At 42.5% G+C, this 22,051-nt stretch overlaps 1 protein-coding gene and 1 pseudogene across 1 annotated transcript; both read right to left on the bottom strand.

Moving 5' to 3' along the window:
* Positions 1–5,049: 5,049 nt before the first annotated feature.
* LOC116480773 (zinc finger protein 532-like) lies at positions 5,050–21,314 on the bottom strand. The gene is given in 9 exon segments (XM_032754634.2): positions 5,050–5,209; positions 16,869–17,667; positions 17,669–17,746; positions 17,748–17,774; positions 17,776–18,541; positions 18,544–19,901; positions 20,204–20,690; positions 20,693–20,941; positions 20,944–21,314. Coding segments are annotated over 8 exon segments (3,759 nt in total). The 5' UTR covers positions 21,095–21,314; the 3' UTR covers positions 5,050–5,209; positions 16,869–17,024.
* On the bottom strand, positions 15,888–17,021 carry LOC116480779 (E3 ubiquitin-protein ligase RBBP6-like; annotated as a pseudogene).
* Positions 21,315–22,051: the final 737 nt, after the last annotated feature.

The following is a 22,051-nucleotide window of genomic DNA, read 5'->3' as shown; positions in this document are numbered from 1 at the left end:
TGTTATCTGTAGATTTTTTTTTGTAGCTGATCTTTATTAATTTGAGAAAGTTTCTCTCTTAAGTATTTTGAGAATTTTTGTTATAAATGAGTGTCAACTTTTGTAAAATTCTTCTTTTGCATCAATTGACATAATCATGTAATTTTTTTCCTGTAGCGTGGCAATATGGTAGATTACCTTGATTTATTTTCAAATATTGAACCAGCTTTGCATTCCTGAAATAACCCTTACTTGATGGTGGTGTATAATTCTTTTTGGATATTATTGAATTCTCTGCTACTTTTTAATAAGGATTATTTCTATATTCATCAGGACTGTTGATTTGTCATTTTCTCTTTTTAAAATATATTTGTCTGGTTTTAGCATCAGGGTAATATTAACTTTACGAAATAAATTGGGATGTGTTTCTTTATTTTCTATATTCTGGAAGAGATTGTGTAGCATTGGAGTTAATTCTTCTTTAAAAGTTTGGCATAATTCAGTGGTGAAGGCATCTGTGCCTGGAGATTTGGTTGGGGGAGGAGTTTTAAAATTAGGGGTTTAATTTTCTCAATAGTTATATGGCTATTCAAACTTTTTATACCATATTAGTTGACTTTTGGTCATGTGTGGGTTTCAAGGATTTGGTTCATTTTATGAAAATTGTCAAGATTTATGTGTGTAAAGTTGTAGTATTCCTTTATTATCCGTTTGATGTCTGTAGGGTCTGTAATGATATCTCTTGTTTCATTTCTGATACTGTATTTTCCCTCTTTTCCTTTGTCAGTCTGTTTTTTTTTTTTTTTTGACAAAAAAACCTTTTTTTTTGGAGTGCAGTGTTGTGATCTCAGCTCACTGCAACCTCTGCCTCCTGGGTTCAAGCAATTCTTGTGCTTCAGGCTCACGAGTAGCTGGGACCACAGGTGTGTACCACCATGCCTGGCTAATTTTTGGTTTTTAGTAGAGATGGGGTTTCACCATGTTGGCCAGTTTGATCTCGAACTCCAGGCCTCAAGTGATCCACCCGCCTTGATAGAAGTTTGTCAATTTCACAAATCTTTTGAAATAACCAGTTTTGCTTCATTAATTTACTATGTATTTTTTCAATTTCATTTACTTCTGCTATTGTCATTTTTTCTTCCTTCTGTTTGCTTTTTGTTTCATTTTCTTTTTTTTCCTTTTTTGTTTTGTTTTGTTTTGTTTTTTGAGATAGGATCTTGCTTTATTGCCCAGGCTGGAGTGCATGTGAGGATTTCAAGGATTTGGTGCGATCTCGGCTCACTGCAATCTCTACCTCCCAGGCTCAAGCAATTCTTGTGCTTCAGCCTTCCAAATAGCTGGGGTTACAGAGATGGGGTTTCACCATGTTGGCCAGGCTGGTCTTGAACTCCTGGCCTCAAGTGATCCACCCACCTTGGCCTCCCAAAATGCTGGGATTCCACCATGCCCATCTCCTGTTTAGTTTGTTCTTATTTTTCTAGTTTCCTGATATAGGACCTTGTAATATTAATTTGCAGCTTCTTGTCTTTTCTAATATAAATATTTCACTCAGTGCTATACATTTCCCTATCAGCACTGTTTTGGCTGCACCACACAAATTTGAATATGTTGTATTTTCATTGTCATTGAATCTTCATGTACGTATTGGTCAGTATAGGGACAGATAGTAAATACTTTAGGCTTTGTGGGGCACATAAGGTCTGTGTCACTCCTCCTTTTTTTTCTTTTTCCTTGTAACATTTTCTAAGTGTAAAAATTATTCTTAGCTTAGAGCTTGTACCAAAATTGGCTTGTGGGGCTGTAGTTTGCCTATCTCTGCTTTAGACCTATTTCTTACCTTTCACAGTCAGAGTATGTGTCTCTAGCCTAGCATAGTGTATGTCCTGGTTGAGCTTTTCAGCTTAAAATGCACACACACACACACAATTGCCTTCCTTCTTGCAATTTTTCTACAACCTTCTTTTTTTCTAGGACCCATTTCAGTTCTTAACACCACTTCTATGAAATTTGTTCTACCTGAGTCACTCTACATCTGACTCTCAGAAAACTTACTGAATGTGGGTTTGATAATACTATTTCGTGCTGAGCACAGATTGCCATTATTTCCTACTTACGTATTTTAATTTCATGTATTTTATTTCTACAACTGGATTGTAGGTTCCCGGAGAGCTAGAATTTATCTTAACTTCAACTATAATAATGCTTTGTTTTAAAACAACCCCTTCTGGATTATAAAGCTTTATATAAAGTGTTTTTGTGTGTGTGTGTCTGTGTGTCTGTGTGTTTTGGTTCCTCATGAAAATCCTGTGAAGCAGCCGGGGCAAGGAATTTTATCTATAGTTGATAAATGAAGAAACTGAGGCTCAGACAGTTAACATGGACCAAGGCTCCATGGGTAGTAAAGGACAAAATCAGATCTCAACCTCAATGCTGGCCCATTGCTCCCTTCAGCTCCCTGAAACCCAGCAGTGGGATGGGCATATCAAACATCCTTGACTTAGCCTGTTGAGTATTAATGTCCATTTCCCTGGCCATGTCACCCAGTCCTTAAGTCCATACCTCTACTTCTTCCCCTCCCTCTCCGCTGTCTTTCTGCTGCCTACTACTGTTGTTTCAGTGAGAACTTGGACTGTCGTCCTTTGAGAAGACATGGTCAAAATAGGAACCTTGATTCTTTCATATTTAGAAAAGTCCCTCTCTAGAGAAAGAGGACTGAATCTGACACTATATTCATTTCCTGGAGCTGTTCTTTTTTATTTTTTTGAGATGGAGTTTCGCTCTTGTTGCCCAGACTGGAGTGCAAAGGCACGATCTCAGATCACTGCAACCTCTGCCTTCTGGATTCAAGCGATTCTCTTGCCTCAGCCTCCTAAGTAGCTGGGATTATAGGTGCCTGCCAATTTTGTATTATAGGTGCCTGCCTAGCTAATTTTGTATTTTTAGTAGAGGTGGGATTTCACCATATTGGTCAGGTTGGTCTCGAACTCCTAACCTCAAGTGATCCACCTGCCTCGGCCTCCCAAAATGCTGGGATTACAGGCGTGAGCCACTGCACCCGGCCTCCTGGAGCTGTTCTTGATAGGAAGGGCCACATTCCAGTGGAGGGGGCATATCACTCAGGGGCTTTACAACTGTCCCCAAAGAAAGACCATTTCCTTGCCATTGCCTTGTCTTCCATGATAACACACTGAGGATGGGAGCCCAGGCCTGTTGGGCTCTGGCACATGAAATTGGCTCCTTTGGGGCTTCTGCATTTATGGTGAAGAAGTTAGTGGAGAATCTAGGGATGGGATTTTCACACCCCAACAAGTGACTTGAAAAACACAGAAGCAAATGAAGGCCTGCTCACCGCTGCTGTGAAACAAATACTCTATACTTGTCCCCACCATGAGCCGGATCTCCTGAGGCTTTGAGGAAGGTCTTCAGCTTAGATTTGAGATTTCAGAATAGCCACTCCCCTTCCGGACACCCTAAGCCCGAGCCTGAACCCTGCCTGGTGCGTGCTTGCCAGTGTCCTTGCTGTCTTCACACAGGCACTGGCCACACAGGCTCTGCCTTACCCGGGAAGGGCTTGCCCATCACTACCCCCATCCCAGAGCTAGAAGGCAGCCTGTGCACAGACCTTGTCCATGAGTCAAACTCCCCCAAATCTGACTTTCAAAGGAGAAGATAAATGGGACCCAGGCAAGGAGGTTCCCTTGAGCACATGATGGGAATACTCAAACACTGGAGGGCTCTTTCTTCAGTGCTCAACACCCGTTAATTAAAAAATAACACATCTAAATCAGCTGGGTGGCCATGGTTCTATGTGCCTATTGTCCTAGCTACTTGGGAAGCTGAGGTGGGAGGATCGCTTGAACCCGGATTTTGAGGCTGCAGTGAGCTATGATCACACCATTGCACTCCGGCCTGGGTGACGGAGTGAGACCCTGTCTCTAAAACAAACTCTAAAAACGCAAAACAAAGATAACACATCTATCATGCCTGGAGAAGCTCATCTTCCTATAAGACCCCTTCTTCTGTCCAGTCCTCTACAATCATTCAAATCTTTGTGAGTACCTCCTCCAGGAAGCCTCTGAAGGCTGGATACCTTGGGAGGATAAATAATGGATACCATTTACTGAGCACTTACTGCAGGCCAGCTGTGCTAGGCACTTTCCTCGCATTAACTTACTCTATCCCCACAACAACTTCATAGGGTAGATGCTATTATTCTCTGCACTTTATGGAAGATGATGCCCGGTCACTTGCCAAAAGTGTGAAGTTTAGTAAAGCAAAAGCCTGGAGTTCGAGTGCAGGTATGTGCTCCTGAACAGTACATCCTATTGAACCTCCCATCTTTCTATCAGTCAAGGACATTAGTTGCAGATAATAAAAACCAATCTTGGCTGGGGTCATCAGAAAATGAACCTCTGAAAGGATAAGAGGTGGCTCATAAAATCTCTGAGAGAGTGCTCACATATACCACATACCAAAATTGGAAGAATAAAATTTCTTGGAGGGTAAACCCTGGCTGAATCCTCCCCAGTCCCATTTCTACTTCCTAAGCACATAGGAAGATGAGGTTTCTCAGCCTGCCTTTCAGTTAGGCCAATGGAGCATAAGGGGAAATTAATGCATAGTGTTTCCAGGCCTGTCCCTAAAATTTCTTGCCATATCCTTGGCTCTCATGGTTCTGTGAAAGAGAAGGAACTGTGATGCTGGAACCACACTAGGAACAGCCCAGGGCATGAGTCGCTGCCTGGAGACACACTGCCCAGACCAGCTGTCCAACCCACATCCACCTGCGTGTGATTGGAAAGCAAAACTGCTGAAATGTTGAGATTTATTTGTTTCATGGGATGACCTAGCCTATTCTGACCAATAAGATTGGAAAGTTAAGCTTGGTGGCTTCATGCTGAAGCCCAGCATCCCAAATCACAGGCTAGAACTGCTTCGGTGAAGACATTAATGCCGTCGTTGCTGGCATAGATGCTGCAACTTGCACCAGTATCACTGCTGGCCCTGTACAGTGGACACTGGACAGAGCCTGTGCTGGCTGCTTCTGGAGAGTAGGAGCTGACACCACGCTTGCTCGAATACGTTCTGTGCAGCTGGATCATTAAGATACGGATTTGACCTTCAAAGTTCCAACTGTCTAGTCCGAGGAGTGAATATCCACAAAAGGCCATTGTAATAGAAGAGAAAGTGCTGAGTCTGCTGGCAGAGGACAGTTACTGGACTCTGATTCCTGGAAGAAGATAGGATTTTGGGTCAGGATAAGTTGCCTGTGTGGTTTTGGGCTCTCGGGATATTGTCTAAGTGTATGTCAAATTAAGTTACTATCTTTTGAAATTCAAGAACCTAAGGAAAGCTAGCAGAAGGCAAGAAATAACTAAAAGCAGAGCAGAACTGAAGGAATTAGAGACACAAAAAACCCTTCAAAAAATTAATGAATCCAGGAGCTGGTTTTTTTAAAAGATCAACAAAATTGATAGACCACTAGCAAGACTAATAAAGAAGAAAAGAGAGAAGAATCAAATAGATGCAATAAAAAGTGATAAAGGGGATATCACCGCTGATCCCACAGAAATACAAACTACCATCAGAGAATACTACAAACACCTCTATGCAAATAAACTAGAAAATCTAGAAGAAATGGATAAATTCCTGGACACATACACCCTCCCAAGACTAAGCCAGGAAGAAGTTGAATCTCTGAATAGACCAATAACAGGCCCTGAAATTGTGGCAATAATCAATAGCTTACCAACCAAAAAGAGTCCAGTACCAGATGGATTCACAGCCGAATTCTACCAGAGGTACAAGGAGGAACTGGTACCATTCCTTCTGAAACTATTCCAATCGATAGAAAAAGAGGGAATCCTCCCTAACTCATTTTATGAGGCCAACATCATCCTGATACCAAAGCCGGGCAGAGACAGAACAAAAAAGAGAATTTTAGACCAATATCCTTGATGAACATTGCTGCAAAAATCCTCAATAAAATACTGGCAAACCGAATCCAGCAGCACATCAAAAAGTGTATCCACCATGATCAAGTGGGCTTCATCCCTGGAATGCAAGACTGGTTCAATATACGCAAATCAATAAATGTAATCCAGCGTATAAACAGAACCAAAGACAAAAACCACATGATTATCTCAATAGATGCAGAAAAGGCCTTTGACAAAATTCAACAACCTTCATGCTAAAAACTCTCAATAAATTAGGTATTGATGGGACATATCTCAAAATAATAAGAGCTATCTATGACAAACCCAGAGCCAATATCATACTGAATGGGCCAAAACTGGAAGCATTCCCTTTGAAAACTGGCACAAGACAGGGATGCCCTCTCTCACCACTCCTATTCAACATAGTGTTGGAAGTTCTGGCCAGGGCAATTAGGCAGGAGAAGGAAATAAAGGGTATTCAATTAGGAAAAGAGGAAGTCAAATTGTCCCTGTTTGCAGATGACATGATTGTATATCTAGAAAACCCCATCGTCTCAGCCCAAAATCTCCTTAAGCTAATAAGCAACTTCAGCAAAGTCTCAGGATACAAAATCAATGTACAAAAATCATAAGCATTCTTATACACCAATAACAGACAAACAGAGAGCCAAATCATGAGTGAACTCCCATTCACAATTGCTTCAAAGAGAAAAAAATACCTAGGAATCCAACTTACAAGGGATGTGAAGGACCTCTTCAAGGAGAACTACAAACCACTGCTCAATGAAATGAAAGAGGATACAAACAAATGGAAGAACCTTCCATGTTCATGGGTTGGAAGAATCAATATTGTGAAAATGGCCATAGTGCCCAAGGTAATTTATAGATTCAATGCCATCCCCATCAAGCTACCAATGACTTTCTTCACAGAATTGGAAAAAACTACTTTAAAGTTCATATGGAACCAAAAAAGAGCCCACATCACCAAGTCAATCCTAAGCCAAAAGAACAAAGATGGAGGCATCACGCTACCTGACTTCAAACTATACTACAAGGCTACAGTAACCAAAACAGGATGGTACTGGTACCAAAACAGAGATATAGATCAATGGAACCGAACAGAGCCCTCAGAAATAACGCTGCATATCTACAACTATCTGATCTTTGACAAACCTGACAAAAACAAGCAATGGGAAAAGGATTCCCTATTTAATAAATGGTGCTGGGAAAACTGGCTAGCCATATGTAGAAAGCTGAAACTGGATCCCTTCCTTACACCTTATACAAAAATTAATTCAAGATAGATTAAAGACTTACATGTTAGACCTAAAACCATAAAAACCCTAGAAGAAAACCTAGGCATTACCATTCAGGACATAGGCATGGACAAGGACTTCATGTCTAAAACACCAAAAGCAGTGGCAACAAAAGCCAAAATTGACAAATGTGATCTAATTCAACAAAAGAGCTTCTGCACAGCAAAAGAAACTACCATCAGAGTGAACAGGCAACCTACAAAATGGGAGAAAATTTTTGCAACCTACTCATCTGACAAAGGGCTAATATCCAGAATCTACAATGAACTCAAACAAATTTACAAGGAAAAAACAAACAACCCCATCAAAAAGTGGGCAAAGGACATGAACAGACACTTCTCAAAAGAAGACATTTATGCAGCCAACAAACACATGAAAAAATTCTCATCATCACTGGACATCAGAGAAATGCAAATCAAAACCACAATGAGATACCATCTCACACCAGTTAGAATGGCGATCATTAAAAAGTCAGGAAACAACAGGTGCTGGAGAGGGTGTGGAGAAATAGGAACACTTTTACACTGTTGGTGGGACTGTAAACTAGTTCAACCATTGTGGAAGTCAGTGTGGCGATTCCTCAGGGATCTAGAACTAGAAATACCATTTGACCCAGCCATCCCATTACTGGGTATATACCCAAAGGACTATAAATCATGCTGCTATAAAGACACACGCACATGTATGTTTATTGCGGCACTATTCACAATAGCAAAGACTTAGAACCAACCCAAATGTCTAACAACTATAGACTGAATTAAGAAAATGTGGCACATATACACCATGGAATACTATGCAGCCATAAAAAATGATGAATTCATGTCCTTTGTAGGGACATGGATGAAACTGGAAATCATCATTCTCAGTAAACTATCGCAAGGACAAAAAACCAAACACCACATGTTCTCAATCATAGGTGGGAATTGAACAATGAGAACACATGGACACAGGAAGGGGAACATCACACTCCAGGGACTGTTGTGGGGTGGGGGGAGGGGGGAGGGATAGCATTAGGAGATATACCTAATGCTAAATGACGAGTTAATGGGTGCAGCAAACCAACATGGCACATGGATACATATGTAACAAACCTGCACATTGTGCACATGTACCCTAAAACTTAAAGTATAATAATAATAAAATAAAATAAAAAGAACCTAAGGAAAAATATTAAGGATAAAAGTGATACGGAATTAACTTTTACCAACCAAAAGAGTCCTACAATCCCCAAATACATAGTCTCAGTGTATATATAGGTATGTATATATACATTTATACTCCAGTCTTCACTCTTAGGTCAATACTTACCTCTTTCTCTTCCAGTATGGCCTTATTTGGCAGAGTGAAGTAAAAGGTAACTTTATTTTTTGTTGTTTTAATTATAGGACATTATGGTTTTTTTTAGATCTTTTATTAATGAACACAAAGTCCTATCCTTTTCCTGTCAGTACTTTCATTAATGGCACAATAACAACACCACCATCAATTGTTTTACTAGTACTCTTAATTGTCATTTGGGTTTCATGTCTGGAATAGTTTTCCAAAAAAAAAAAGAAAAAAATCTCATGGCATTCAAATGCTTTTCCAGGAAGTTTTATTTAATAGTTAATACAGAGAGCTGTTAACATTGACCTCCTCACAATCATTCTTGGTTTTTCTTCTTCTATTTTTTTTTGAGATGGTCTCGGTCTGTCGCCAGGGTGAAGTGTAGTGACACGATCTCGGCTTACTGCAACCTTCGCCTCCCAGGTTCAAGTGATTCTCCTGCCTCAGCCTCCTGAGTAGCTGGGACTACAGGCGCATGCCACCATGCCTGGCTAATTTTTGTACTTTTGTAGAGAGATGGTTTTACCAAGTTGGCCAGGATGGTCTCGATCTCTTGACCCCGTGATCCACCCGCCTCGGCCTCCCAAAGTGCTGGGATTATAGGCACATTATTGGTTTTTCATACTCGTCAATCATTCCTTCACACATCTAGTTTCCTGACTCATAACATAAAACATTGTATTTCTTAGTAGCCATTTAAAATATAATTCCTAATGAAATTATTAATGACATATTAATGTCATACTTTTACTATATGTTTATGTTCCCAATCTTCCTGGGTCCCTTGATGTTTGCTATTCTACAGGTGTTAATAAGGGATAGCAAAAGATTGGAAACAAGCTGAATATCCAGAGAATGGGAACTGCTTCAGTTACGGTACATCTCACAGTGGAATACTAGGTAGTGGTAAAAAATAATGAGGAGGCACTTCACGTTCTGATGTGGATTGATCTTCAAGATTACAGTGATGCCCTGCCTAACAAATGTTTTTGTCAGTGATGGACCACATATATAATGGTGATCCCATAAGATTATAATGGAGTTGCCCTATGCATGTATACCATTTTTAATCTTTTCTACCATATTGTTACTGTACTTTTTCTATGTTTAGGTGTGTTTAGATGTATAAATACTTTCCATTTTGTTACAATTACCTACAGTGTTCTGTAAATTAACATGTTTAGGTCTGTAGTGTAGGAGCAGTAGGCGTTACCACATAGCCTAGGTGAGTAGTAGGTTACTCCATCTGGGTTTGTGTAAGTACTCTAAGATGTTCACAGAACAACAGACAAAATTGCCTAAGGCCATATCCCTGTCATTAAGTGATGCATGACTGTATTAAGAAAGACAGCCAGGCTGGGTGTGGTGGCTCACGCCTGTAATCCCAGCACTTTGGGAGGGCGAGGTGGGTGGATCATGAGGTCAGGAGATTGAGACCATCCTGGCTAACAGGGTCAAACCCCGTCTCTACTAAAAATACAAAAAATTAGCTGGGTGTGGTGGCACACGCCTATAGTCCCAGCTGCTCAGGAGGCTGAGGCAGGAGAATCGCTTGAACTCGGGAGGCGGAGGTTGCAGTGAGCCGAGATCCACACCACTGCACTCCAGCCTGGGCTACAGAGCGAGACTTGGTCTCAAAAAAAAAAAAAAAAAAAAGAAAGAAAAAAGAAAGACAGCGAAATGCAGAATAGACTATAGAGAATGATCTCACTTTTGTTATAAAAGAGATATTAGGGTATGTATTGTTTGTAAAAGCATGAAATGCCTCTGTGAGGATATATCCAAGAAGGAGATAACATTTGTTCGCTATTGGGAAGGAAATTGTGTAGCTGAAAGGCTATGTTGAGGGGGAGAATTTTCAGTGATGATAATTTATACTCCTTAATACATCAGTGTGTATTTCCTAAGTGTGAGGACATTCTCTTACATAACCACTATGCAATGATCCAAATTTGGAAATTTAACACGAATATACTATAATCTACAGCCCATATTAAAATTTCAATTGTCTCAATCATGACTTTATAGCCATTTTTTCCCCCAGTTTAAGACTGTCTTAGTTCATTCAGGCTACTATAACAAAATACCATAGACTGGGTGGCTTATGAACAACAGAGATTAATTTTCACAGTTCTGGACACTGGCAAGTCCAAGAGCAAGGTGCTGGCAGAGTCAGTGTCTGGCGAGGGCCTTACTTTCTGGCTCATAGATGGTGACTTCTTGCTGTGTCCTCACATGGTAAAGGGGTGAGGGGTCTCTCCGCCTCTTTTAAAAGGGTGCTGATCCCATTCATGAGAACTTACCTCCATGACCTAATAACCTCCTAAAAGCCCTACCTTCTAATATCATCACTTTAGGGGTTAGGATTTCAACATTTGATGGTAAGGATGGGAGTTTCAGAGGCACAAACATTTCAATCATAGCAAGAACCCAACTCAGGATTGCATATTGCATTTAGCTGTCTTGTATCTTAGTGTCTTTTAATTTGGAATGGTTTCTAGGACTTTCTTTGTCTTTCTTTTTGTCAACAGCAGCAATGATTAAGCCTCTAAGTGGCTTCTCAGGCAGTAGATGTAGACAAATGGGAGCTGGGTTTAGAGAGTCAGAGTATAGAAAATGATAGGGATGGCTGTCAGCTTCTGCCTAGTTTGTGGTCTAATATGCAGAACCCCTTTGTGGGCTTCTTGGAATAATGGAGTATGGAGAGGATGAGAATATGCCCCTGCTTGGGGAGGTGGCAGATGGGGGCAATGCTTACAGTCATTCTAAATTGGGTCTAAATAGAAATAGGACCATATTTTGAGATCATAAGCTGATGAGGCCGGATAATATTTAGAATGCATTCTTAGGTAGATTTATTTTTATTTATTAATTATTAGTATTATTTTTTGAGACAGAATCTCACTCTGTTGCAAGGCTGGGGTGCAGTGGCATGATCTCAGCTCACTGCAACCTCTGCCTCCTGGGTTCAAGCGATTCTCCTGCCTCAGTCTCCTGAGTAGCTGGGACTACAGGTGCACGCCACTACGCCCAGCTAATTTTTGTATTTTTAGTAGAGTTGGGGTTTCACCATGTTGGCCAGGATGGTCTTGATCTCTTGACTTCATGATCTGCCCACCTCGGCCTCCCAAAGTGTTGGGGTTACAGGCGTGAATCACCACACCCAGCCTCTTAGGTAGATTTATAAAACGAGATTGCCTATAGCTTTCATCAGTTTTTTAAGAGACTTTTTATCATGTGAAAATTTTAACAGATACAAAAATAGACAAAACAGTTTAATGAACTTGCATGTACCCATCTCCCAGATTTAACAATTATTATCATTCTTCCATTCTTGCTTAATCTATTCCCTGACTTTCCCCTGCCTGAAAGAATGTTAAAGAAAATCCCCATACATCATATCTTTTTACCCTCAAATACTTCAGAATATCTTTCTAACAAATCAGGATTAAATATACATGACCACAACTTCATTATCACATCCAACAAATTAATAATATTGTCTTAATAAGATCTAATATTAATACACATTCCGTTTGCAATCTCTCGTCAATGTCTTTTTTTTTTTTTTGAGACGGAGTCTCAGTCTGTCACCCAAGCTGGAGTGCAGTGGTGCGATCTTGGCTTACTGCAGGCTCTGCCTCCTGGGTTCATGCCATTCTCCTGCCTCAGCCTCCCGAGTAGCTGGGACTACAGGTGCCCACCACCATGCCCGGCTAACTTTTTGGATTTTTAGTAGAGACGGGGTTTCACTGTGTTAGCCAGGATGGTCTTGATCTCCTGACCTCATGATCCACCTGCCTCGGCCTCCCAAAGTGCTGGGATTACAGGTGTGAGCCACGGTGCCAGGCCTCATCAATGTCTTTTTACAATTGGTTTGTTTGTGTGGAGATTTAAACAGGAGGACTTTCTGGTGTGGCCCTGAAGGACAGTAGTGAAGGAAAATACTCCTACTGGGCATAACTTCAAGCAGTACCCCTGATTGTTTATTTCCCTTAAAGAAGAGGTTACCAGAGATATGGATCTACACTGATTTATGGGCAGTGGCTAATGGTTTAGCTGGCTGGGCTTGGAAGGGACACAATTGGAAAATTGGTCACAAGGCATTCGAGGAAGCAATGTATGGACAGACCTCTCAGATTGGCCACAAAAGTGAAGATATCTGCATCCCATGTGAATGCTCACCTAGAGTAATTACAGCAGAAGAAGATTTTAATAATCCAGTGGGCAAGATAATCTGTCCTCTGGATCAGCCAGCCTCTTTCCTCAGCTACCTAAAGTGTTCATGCTCAAAGTGGCCAAGGCAAGGGTGATGTGGACTGTCCACTTACTAAAGTCTAATGCCTACCACCATTGCTGAGTGGCCAACCTTCGAACAGCAGAGACCAACTGAGCTCTCAATGGCACCTTTCCCTGGAAGAACCAGCCAGCCTTTGCTTTTTCTGCCTGCAATACCCCTGCCAGAGCTATTATCCATATACAGAAAGAATGCCTTATTCACCATGGTGGTATGACACTCTGCCTTGCTTCTGGCCAAGAAGTTCATTTTACAGCAAATAAAGTACAGCAGTGGGTTCATGCTCATGGAAATTGTGGGTCTACCTTACTGTCTTCATTACTATAGCTTTATAGAAAGTCTTAAAATCAGATAGTATAAGTCTTCTTTGTTCTTTTTAAAATTGTTCTGGCTATTGTAGATTCTTTGTATTTTCATAAGCTTTTAGAATAAGCTTGTGAATTTCTACCAAAAAAAAAAAAAACCTTGTTGAAATTTGAATGAGATTGTGTTTTATCTGTAGATCTATTTGGAGAAAATTGGTGTCTTAACAATACTGAGTCTTTCAATCCATGAACATGGCATATCTCTCTATTTATTCAAGTCTTCTTTATTTTATTTCAGCAATATTTTACAGGATTTTATTTTTTGTGTGTGTGAAAAACTTTTAAATAGAGATGGGGTCTTGCTATGTTGGCCAGGCTAGACTCAAACTCCACTCAAGCAATCCTTCTTCATCAGGCTTCCAAGTAGGTGGGACTATAGGTTTATGTCACCATGCCTGGCTTACAGCTTTTTGCATATAGGTCTTGTGTCCACATTTTGTTAAATCCAGTCCTAATTATTTTAATGTTTGTGAGGCTATTGTATAAATGGTATATTTTACATCTTCATTTCCCAATAGTTTATTGTCAATATGTAAAAATCAATTGATTTGATTTTGTAATTTATGATATTGACTTTGTAATTTATGATTTTTATATGTTTTCTTATTTTAGTAGTTTTGTGTATTTCTTAGGATTTTTACACACAAATATAATTGTGTCCTCTGCAAAAATAGTTTGACTTCCCTCTTTCCAATCTGTTTGTTTCTTCTTCCCTTCCCTTTCTTTTGTTCTTTCTTTTCTTTTTCTTTCTTCATCTCTTGCTTTCTTTTTTCTTTCTTCCTTATTAAATCTTTTCATTTCCATAGGTTACTGGGGTACAGGTGGTGTTTGATTACATGAGTAAGTTCTTTAGTGGTGATCTGTGAGATTTTGGTGCATCCCTCACCCAAGCAGTATACACTGCACCCAATTTGTGGTCTTTTATCCCTTACCCCCTTCCCACACTTTCCCACTGAGTTCCCAAAGTACATTGTATCTTTCTTATGCCTTTGCATCCTCATAGCTTAGCTTCCACATATGAGTGAGAACATATATTTGGTTTTCCATTCCTGAGTTACTTCACTTAGAATAACAGTCTCCAGTCTCATCCAGGTCACTGTGAATGCCATTAATTCATTCCTTTTTATGACCGAGTAGTATTCCATTGTATATATATACCACAGTTTCTTTATCCACTCATTGACTGATGGGCATTTGGGTTGGTTCCATGTTTCTACAATTGCAAATTGTGCTGCTATATCTTTTGTACGTGTACAAGTATCTTTTTCATATAATGATTTCTTTTCCTCTGGGTAGATAGCCAGTAGTGGGATTGCTGAATTAAATGGTAGTTCTACTTTCAGCTCTTTAAGGAATCTTCAGTGTTTTCCATAGTGGTTGTACTAGTTTACATTCCCACCTACCTCAAAGGTCTCTGAAATGCCTTGGAGGCTTTTCCCCATTGCCTTGGATATTAACACTTGTCTCCCTTTTAGTTATGTAAATATCTCTAGCAAGTGGTTGCTCCATAGAGACTGGTTAAATACTTGTTACCAAAAGGAAATATCTCTAGTAAGTGGTTACTCCATAGCCTGCTTGGATTCTTCCCTTGAAAAAGCTTTTTCTTTCTTTGGCACATGGCTAGACTGAAAAATTTACAAACTATTATGCTCTGCTTCCTCTTTAAATATAACTTCCAACTTGAAGTCATTCCTTTGCTCCCACATCTGAGCTTATGTTGTTAGAGGCAGCCATGCCACTTCTTAAACACTTTGGTGCTCAGAAATTTCTTCTGCCAGATAATGTAGGTCATCACTTTGAAATTCAAACTTCCATAGATCCCTAGCGCATGGACACAATATTGCTAAGTTCTCTGCTAAGGAATAACAAAGGTGACATTTGTTCCATTTCCCAATAAGTTCGTCATTTCCATCTGATACCTCATCAGCCTGGACTTCACTGTTCATATCACTATCAGCATTTTGGTCACAAGTATTTAACCAGTCTCTAAAAAGTTCCAAATTGTCTCTCATCTTTCTCTCTTCTTCTGAGCTCTCCAAACTTTTCCAACCTCTGCCCATTACCTAGTTCCAAAGCTGCTTCCACATTTCCAGGTATCTTCATAGCAATGTCCCACTCCTTGGTACCAATTTTCTGTATTAAGCAATTCTTGTATTTCTATAAAAATACCTGAGACTGGTTAATTTGTAAAGAAAAGCGGTTTAATTGGCTTATAGTTCTTCAGACTGTACAGGAAGCATAGCCCTGGCATCTGCTTCTGGGGAAGTCTCAGGAAGTTTACAATCATGGTGAAAGGTAAAGCAGAAGCATGCATCTAACATGGTAGGAGTAGAACAAGAGAGAGTAGGGGAGGTGCCACACACTTTAAACAACCAGATTTTGCAGGGAAAGCACCAAGCTATGAGGGATCCACCTCCATGACCCAGACACCTCCCACCAGGCCTGACTTCCAACACTGAGGATTTTATTTCAACATAAGATTGGGGTGGGGACAAATATCCAAACTGCATCAACCTCTGATGTAAAAATCCAATAATCAAGCAGCAATACTTTAAGTGCAGCACAGAGTCTTCCATGTCATTATTTACAAGACCTGAATCTCTTTACATAATAACAAAATTGAATACAGATGACTTAGCCATTAAGTCCATTTAAAAAATCTGTCCTTTTACATCGTGACAGATTTTACTTTTTGTTATCTTTCTCCTTCTCTTTTTCTTTTGCTCTTCCTTTACTTCCTTTTCTTATGTCTGTGTTTTTTGGCTTTTTTCCAATTCCCCTGCAGTACCTACATGTATGCTTTTTAAAAAATGTTTCTTGTGCTTTTCCTCTTCCTACTTTTTCTTCTTCTTCCTGCTATTCTAACTTTCAGTGGAACTGGCCCTGCTGCTATGGCCTCAGGTCTGGCTCCCAGAAGGGCTCTGACTTCTGCTTGGACTCTGGCTCCTCCTATGCCTACCTGGCCAACTGTGTCCAGGCTTTCTTTTGCTTTCTCCATTATCTTATCTTTCAGGACCTTAGAAGTGTTTCCTGAAGTTTCCTCATCTTTTAGAGATACATTACTTCCACTGTCACTTTCATTATAATCTGGCCCAAAAGCAGCTTCATCATTGTCTCTAGTTAAGTCAGGGGACAGTCGAAAGGAGTGACTTAACTGGGGTTTAGGGCTGGTAGCATTCTTCTCAACTTGCCCAGTAATTTGCTCTTTCTCAATCTGTGTGTCTGGTGGATTAAGAATATCAGGCCGGGCGCGGTGGCTCAAGCCGGTAATCCCAGCACTTTGGGAGGCCGAGGCGGGCGGATCACGAGGTCAGGAGATCGAGACCATCCTGGCTAACACGGTGAAACCCTGTCTCTACTAAAAATACAAAAAATTAGCCGGGCGTGTTGGCGGGTGCCTGTAGTCCCAGCTGCTCGGGAGGCTGAGGCAGGAGAATGGTGTGAACCCGGGAGGCAGAGCTTGCAGTGAGCAGAGATCGTGCCACTGCACCCCAGCCTGGGAGACAGAGAAAGACTCCGTCTCAAAAAAAAAAAAAAAAAAAAGGATATCAAGTAACTTATTGCCACTTGACTCTTCGTTGTTCTTTGCTTCAATATATGTGTCTCATGATCTTTACAAAGACTTTTATCTATAAATTTTGCCTCTTACCTTGAGTGTTTAGTATCACAAGTGGCTTTGTGATCATGAGGTCTTTTGGTCTCTTGAGTGACTAGAATTACTTTTTTTGGAATCTCCTCTGCCGTTTTTAAGAAACTCTCTTTCCTCCATCAGCTTAGTTTTCTGTTCAGATGCAGAAGCTATAGTTTATTTTTGTTGTTTTTCAAAAGTTTTTGCGCACACTTTGCACTTTCTGTCTGACACGGCGCCATCGGAGGATTCATCCTTATGGCTGGGTTTGTTCTCCTGTTGGTTATCTTCCCCAGCCCCATTTTGCTTGGACACTGGCTGAGGTTCCTTTAACTTGTGTACAATGAAGAGGTGCCTGGACAGAGAGACGTGAGATGTGTAGCAGAGGCCACACTCCTGGCACTGGTAGGAAGAACTATCCGATTTGTGCTGAGGGATGTGTTCGTGGAACTGAAGCAGGTTTTCGGCGGTGAAGCCACACTCGGCACACTTGAGAACCTTAAAAACATTGATTTTCAGCTTTTTCAGTGGTTGAGTGATTGCTCCTCGGGGAGGCCTGAGCTCCAGAACTGGTTCTTCCAACTTCCGCTTGGGACTGGGGACCTTGGTGTCTTCTTTTATTTCTGTTTCCTCCTCATTGGTGGTGTCTGTCATTTCTTTCAGGTCAGGATCCTTGATGCTGTGCATCAGCTGGACGTGCTTCTCCAGCATCAATCGTTTGGTAAAGGTACGTCTGGAGTCTGGGCAGTGTGAGCAGGCGTACACTTTCCTGATGCCTTTGTGCTTGATACAGTTGTGCTGGCACAGGCTGTGGGACGAGCTTGTCACACTGGCGGCAGGGGTGTTTCTTCATTTGCTTCCCTTGCTCCTTCCTCACGTGGGATATGTACACATCTCTGCATGAACAGGCAGTCACACTCCCAACACTTTCTTGGTTTCCATCGATTTTTTCACAGGAGATGGAGATTTCTTTTCCAATTTCTCTTTCTCATTCATGGATTTGGTGTCCTTTTTGTTCTGATTTGCTGAATTTTGAGTTACAGGCTTAATGCTCAAAGGCAAGTTTATACCCAAGTTTGGAGGCCCTTCAATACTGTTCAATGTTCCATGCATAGACTTGATATGGTCCATCATAAGTTGCTTCTGTGCATATAAAAGATAACAGTCTGGACACTTGAAAACAGACACCTTCTGGTTTTCAATGTGTTGGTCAAAGTGGCAATACAGCAAGGTTTGCAGGGTGAACACAGTGTCACACATGGAACACTTATATATTATTTTTGGTTCTCCTATCTTGATGCCAGGATGCTGTGTGTAGGAGTGGGAATGTGTGCTTGGGGCAGACTTACACACCATTGGACAAATAGGACACTTGTAGAAGACTTCACAGTGAGAACCTTGAATGTGAGACTTCAGAGAAGCCACATTAGAGTACACAACATTGCAATGCACACATCGAAAACCAACTCTCCTCATGTAGTGCAGACAGTTCTTGGTGACGTGGGTCTGGAAGTGCACCGACCTGCAGATGGCCCTGCACTCAGGGCAGATGTAGGGAGATTTGTGCTGATGGATTCTCTGGTGTGATGCATAACTGCACTGGTTAGGAAGCAGCATCTGGCAGATAGTGCAAGTCTTTTGTCCGCTCGTGTCTGCAGCCTGCTGGAAATGTGTAGCCAGTGATGTCTCATCCTGAAGACTTCATTACACTCCAAACATTTTAGACTATGTTTACACAGTTTGGAGGAGTCTTCATCTAGGGGCATCGCTGGGGTGATGGGAATGCTTAAAGGAGCCGATATGACTGTCCCAGTTATGCCAGACTGAATTTTTGTGACAGTGTGTGTGCCGGCTCCCACAGGGCTCTGAAGAGTGGAAGTTGAAGTGGAAGTATTGCTTGACGGAGAAACTATCATTTGACCTGCTGGGACTGGCTTTAAAATTAAGTGGGAGCATTGCATTACCACCCCTTTCTCCTTATGCCCACGGGCATGGGAAAGGAGGCTGCATTTGTTGTAAAACATGAGGTTCTTTGTACCATAGTTGCATGTTACTTCGATGTCCATGCTCTGTCTGTCGTAGTGCTGTGTCAGCCTCTTTTCAAGTGCAAAGGAGTCCCCACACTCCAAGCACTTGTACCTACGCATCAGTAACGTGATCCCTGCATTGGTGGGAGGACTGAGGTTTGGGATGTAAACAGGGACTGGATTGACACTGCTTAGCACCTTGTTGAAAGCTTCCACCACAGAACTCTGCAAGGACGACACCACCTGGACTCGAGACACCTTTTTGGGGGGTTGCGAGGCTGCTGCATTGATTATTGCCTGCTTTATTTGTTGCTGAGGTTTGGTTAGCACTTGGCGGAGTTCAGAGGTGGCCTGGTCACCCTGAGGCAAAAGGTTAATGTTGGCAAGGTTCACAGTCTTTGGCACGAGTTTGGCGTTGGCCAGGCTGGGTGCCAGCACCATGACAGTTTGCTGCTGGATGGCATTGGCGGCTTTAATGATGGCGCTGCTGGCGCTCTGGACAGAGGCAGCAGATATGACTGTGGCTTTTACCGTTGTGTTGTTAGCGAGCTTCAAATTAATGACTTGGGATCCTGCTGTCTTCACAGCAGACACTGGGAGGAAAGCAGGCTCGATTGTGACCTATTTAGGGGTGAGCTCTGCCGGTGAAACTGCATTGGTCATGACCATGGACTGGAGAGGCGCCCTGAGGGGAGAGGAAAGGATGGCAGCTGATGCTGGAGATGACAGAAGGGATGTCACAGAGGCCATAACGGATGCCATCTCCTCAGAAGATTTCTTCCCAGAGTCAAGATCCACTTCTGGCAATACCCTGGTCACTGTCCTCTTGATTTCCCCAGAAGACGTCTTAATGGTTTTTATGCGGACTTTGAGGATTGCTGGTGTGGACCCTGCGGGAGAGGATGGGGAACGCTTGCTGCTATTCTCACTTGAGATGCTTCTGGGATTATCCGGTTGCTTTAGGGATGGTTTTTTGGTCCTGTCTATGAGATTCTGGAATTCAGGAGACATGTCGGTGGCTCTCGGACTGTCGTTTACTTCTTCTTCTTCTCTTTTTTTTTGAGACAGAGTCTTGTCCGTCACCCAGGCTGGAGTGCAGTGGCGCAATCTCGTCTCACTGCAACCTCCGCCTCCCAGGTTCAAGCGATTCTTCTGCCCCGGCCTCCCGAGTAGCTGGGATTACAGGTGCGCACCTCCATGCCCAGCTAATTTTTGCATTTTTAGTACAGACAGGGTTTCACCATGTTGGTCAGGCTGGTCTCGAACTTCTGACCTCGTGATCCGCCCGCCTTGGCCTCTCAAAGTGCTGGGATTACAGGCATGAGCCACCGCACCTGGCTGTCGTTTACTTCTTTTGGTAATGGGGAGGACTCCCTCGAATTGACCACTGGTTCTTTGCAGGAGTCTGAAGCCGCCTTTTTAGCGCTGAGGTCCGCGATGGCAGCGCTGCAGGACGAGAGCTTGGAGGATGACTTTGTCTTTGATGGCGCAGTGCCGGGGAGGCAGGTGTCATTCTTCTCGGAGCTCGGCTTCCCATCCAGGACTTTGTTTTCAAGCACCTTGTCAGAGTTTTCCTTCAGTTTATCCTCTGCTTTTCTGACTTTAAAAGGTTCATAAACACTCAGGTTTATAGAATTGGCTTCTGCTTCTCTCTTAACAACTTTGTTTTTCTCCATGTTGCCTGACGTAGAGAGTCCAGTTTTGCTGGAGTTTTCCCCTCCAAATGCCTTCAGCTTATCATAGTCCTGCTGGGGAGCCGACCCTGTCAACACGTTCAACCTGAAGCTTGATCGCACGTCCTCTTTGTCAGGGGGTCATCCATCTTGATCTTCTCGTCATCACCACACTCTTCAGCACTAGAGACTGGACTAAACTGGCTGAACGTCGAGTCTTTCAGTGTCACCTCAGAGGCAAGCACGTCTCCTTTCAAGGACTTCGCTCCATCTTTACTGTAACTGTCAAGGGAGGACGCTGTGAGAAACCCATTATGTAGGCCATTGCCAGTGGGGTTATGGCCGTCTTTCTTCCCGCCCTCGGAGGAGTGGATGTTGTGAACATTCTTGAAAGGGAGTCGTCCTCTCCGTGAGCATTCTGCTTCATGTGGCTTTGGTGGTCATCATGTCCAGACTCAATAGCTGCTTTAAGATCGACCATATCTGGGATGTCAAATGCTGCCAGGAGGTCATCAAAGTCTGGGGACTTCATATCCCCCATGGTCATGAATTTGAGCAGATGTTCTTGTGAACCTTGACCTTTTGGAAAGGCTTTAGACCAATGTTCAGTTACTGTCACACGGCTGCATTCTCAGCAAATAGGAAAGGGTTAAAAGCAGCCCCAGTCAACAGGCCTTTTGGCCTTCATAATAGAAGCATCTCCAACACCTTTTTGTAGCTTCTAAAAGAAAAAGCACAAAACAGAACATACCCCCTTCCCGGGGTGGGCCTTCGCGGTGGTCAAGCCCTGGCGTCTGGGCCGCAGCCCGGATGACCTTTGTTCAGCGCGGCGCGGCCAGCGGCTGTTGTTGTGACTGCTGCCGCTGTCGTCAGAGCGGTGGCAGCGGCGGCTGCTTCCATGTTACAGGCGTGTCATCTGTGTTCCCGCTGCCGGGGTCTGTGTGTGTGTGTGCGGAGGAGAGGCCTCGCCGCCGCCGCCGCCGCCGCAGGGCCTAGTTGATCGCCCGGCCCGGGCCCCGCGCCTCCCCGCGCACCGTGCTCTAGGCCGCGCAGCGTCGGCCTGTTGTTGTTTTTAATAGATATCCGTCATTAGGTTGAAAAATCCAAGTTTTCTAATACTTTAATGAGAGTTTTTGTTGTCGTTGTTGTTGTTTTGCGATAGGGTTTCCTTCTGTCGCCCAGGCTGGAGTGCAGTGGTGCAATCTTGGCTCACTGCAACCTCCACCTCCTGGTTTCAAGTGATCCTCCCACCTCAGCCTTCCCAGTAGCTGGGACTGTAGGCATGTGCCAACACATCCAGCTAATTTTTGTATTTTTTATAGAGATGGGGTTTCACTGTTACCCAGGCTGGTCTTGAACTCCTGGGCTCAAGTGATCCTCCCACCTTGGCCTCCCAAAGTGCTGGGATTACAGGTGAGCCACCGCGCCTGACGAGAGTATTTTTGTTTGTTTTTTGTTTTTCTAAATGTCATAAACACCTATTTCTGTTAAGTTTTTTCACATC

Source organism: Hylobates moloch, unplaced genomic scaffold (assembly GCF_009828535.3).
Source record: "Hylobates moloch isolate HMO894 unplaced genomic scaffold, HMol_V3 SCAFFOLD_3, whole genome shotgun sequence".
Lineage (NCBI taxonomy): Eukaryota > Metazoa > Chordata > Mammalia > Primates > Hylobatidae > Hylobates > Hylobates moloch.
The sequence above is the reverse complement of the archived record's forward strand: the minus strand, read 5'-3'. Positions and strand labels throughout refer to the sequence as shown.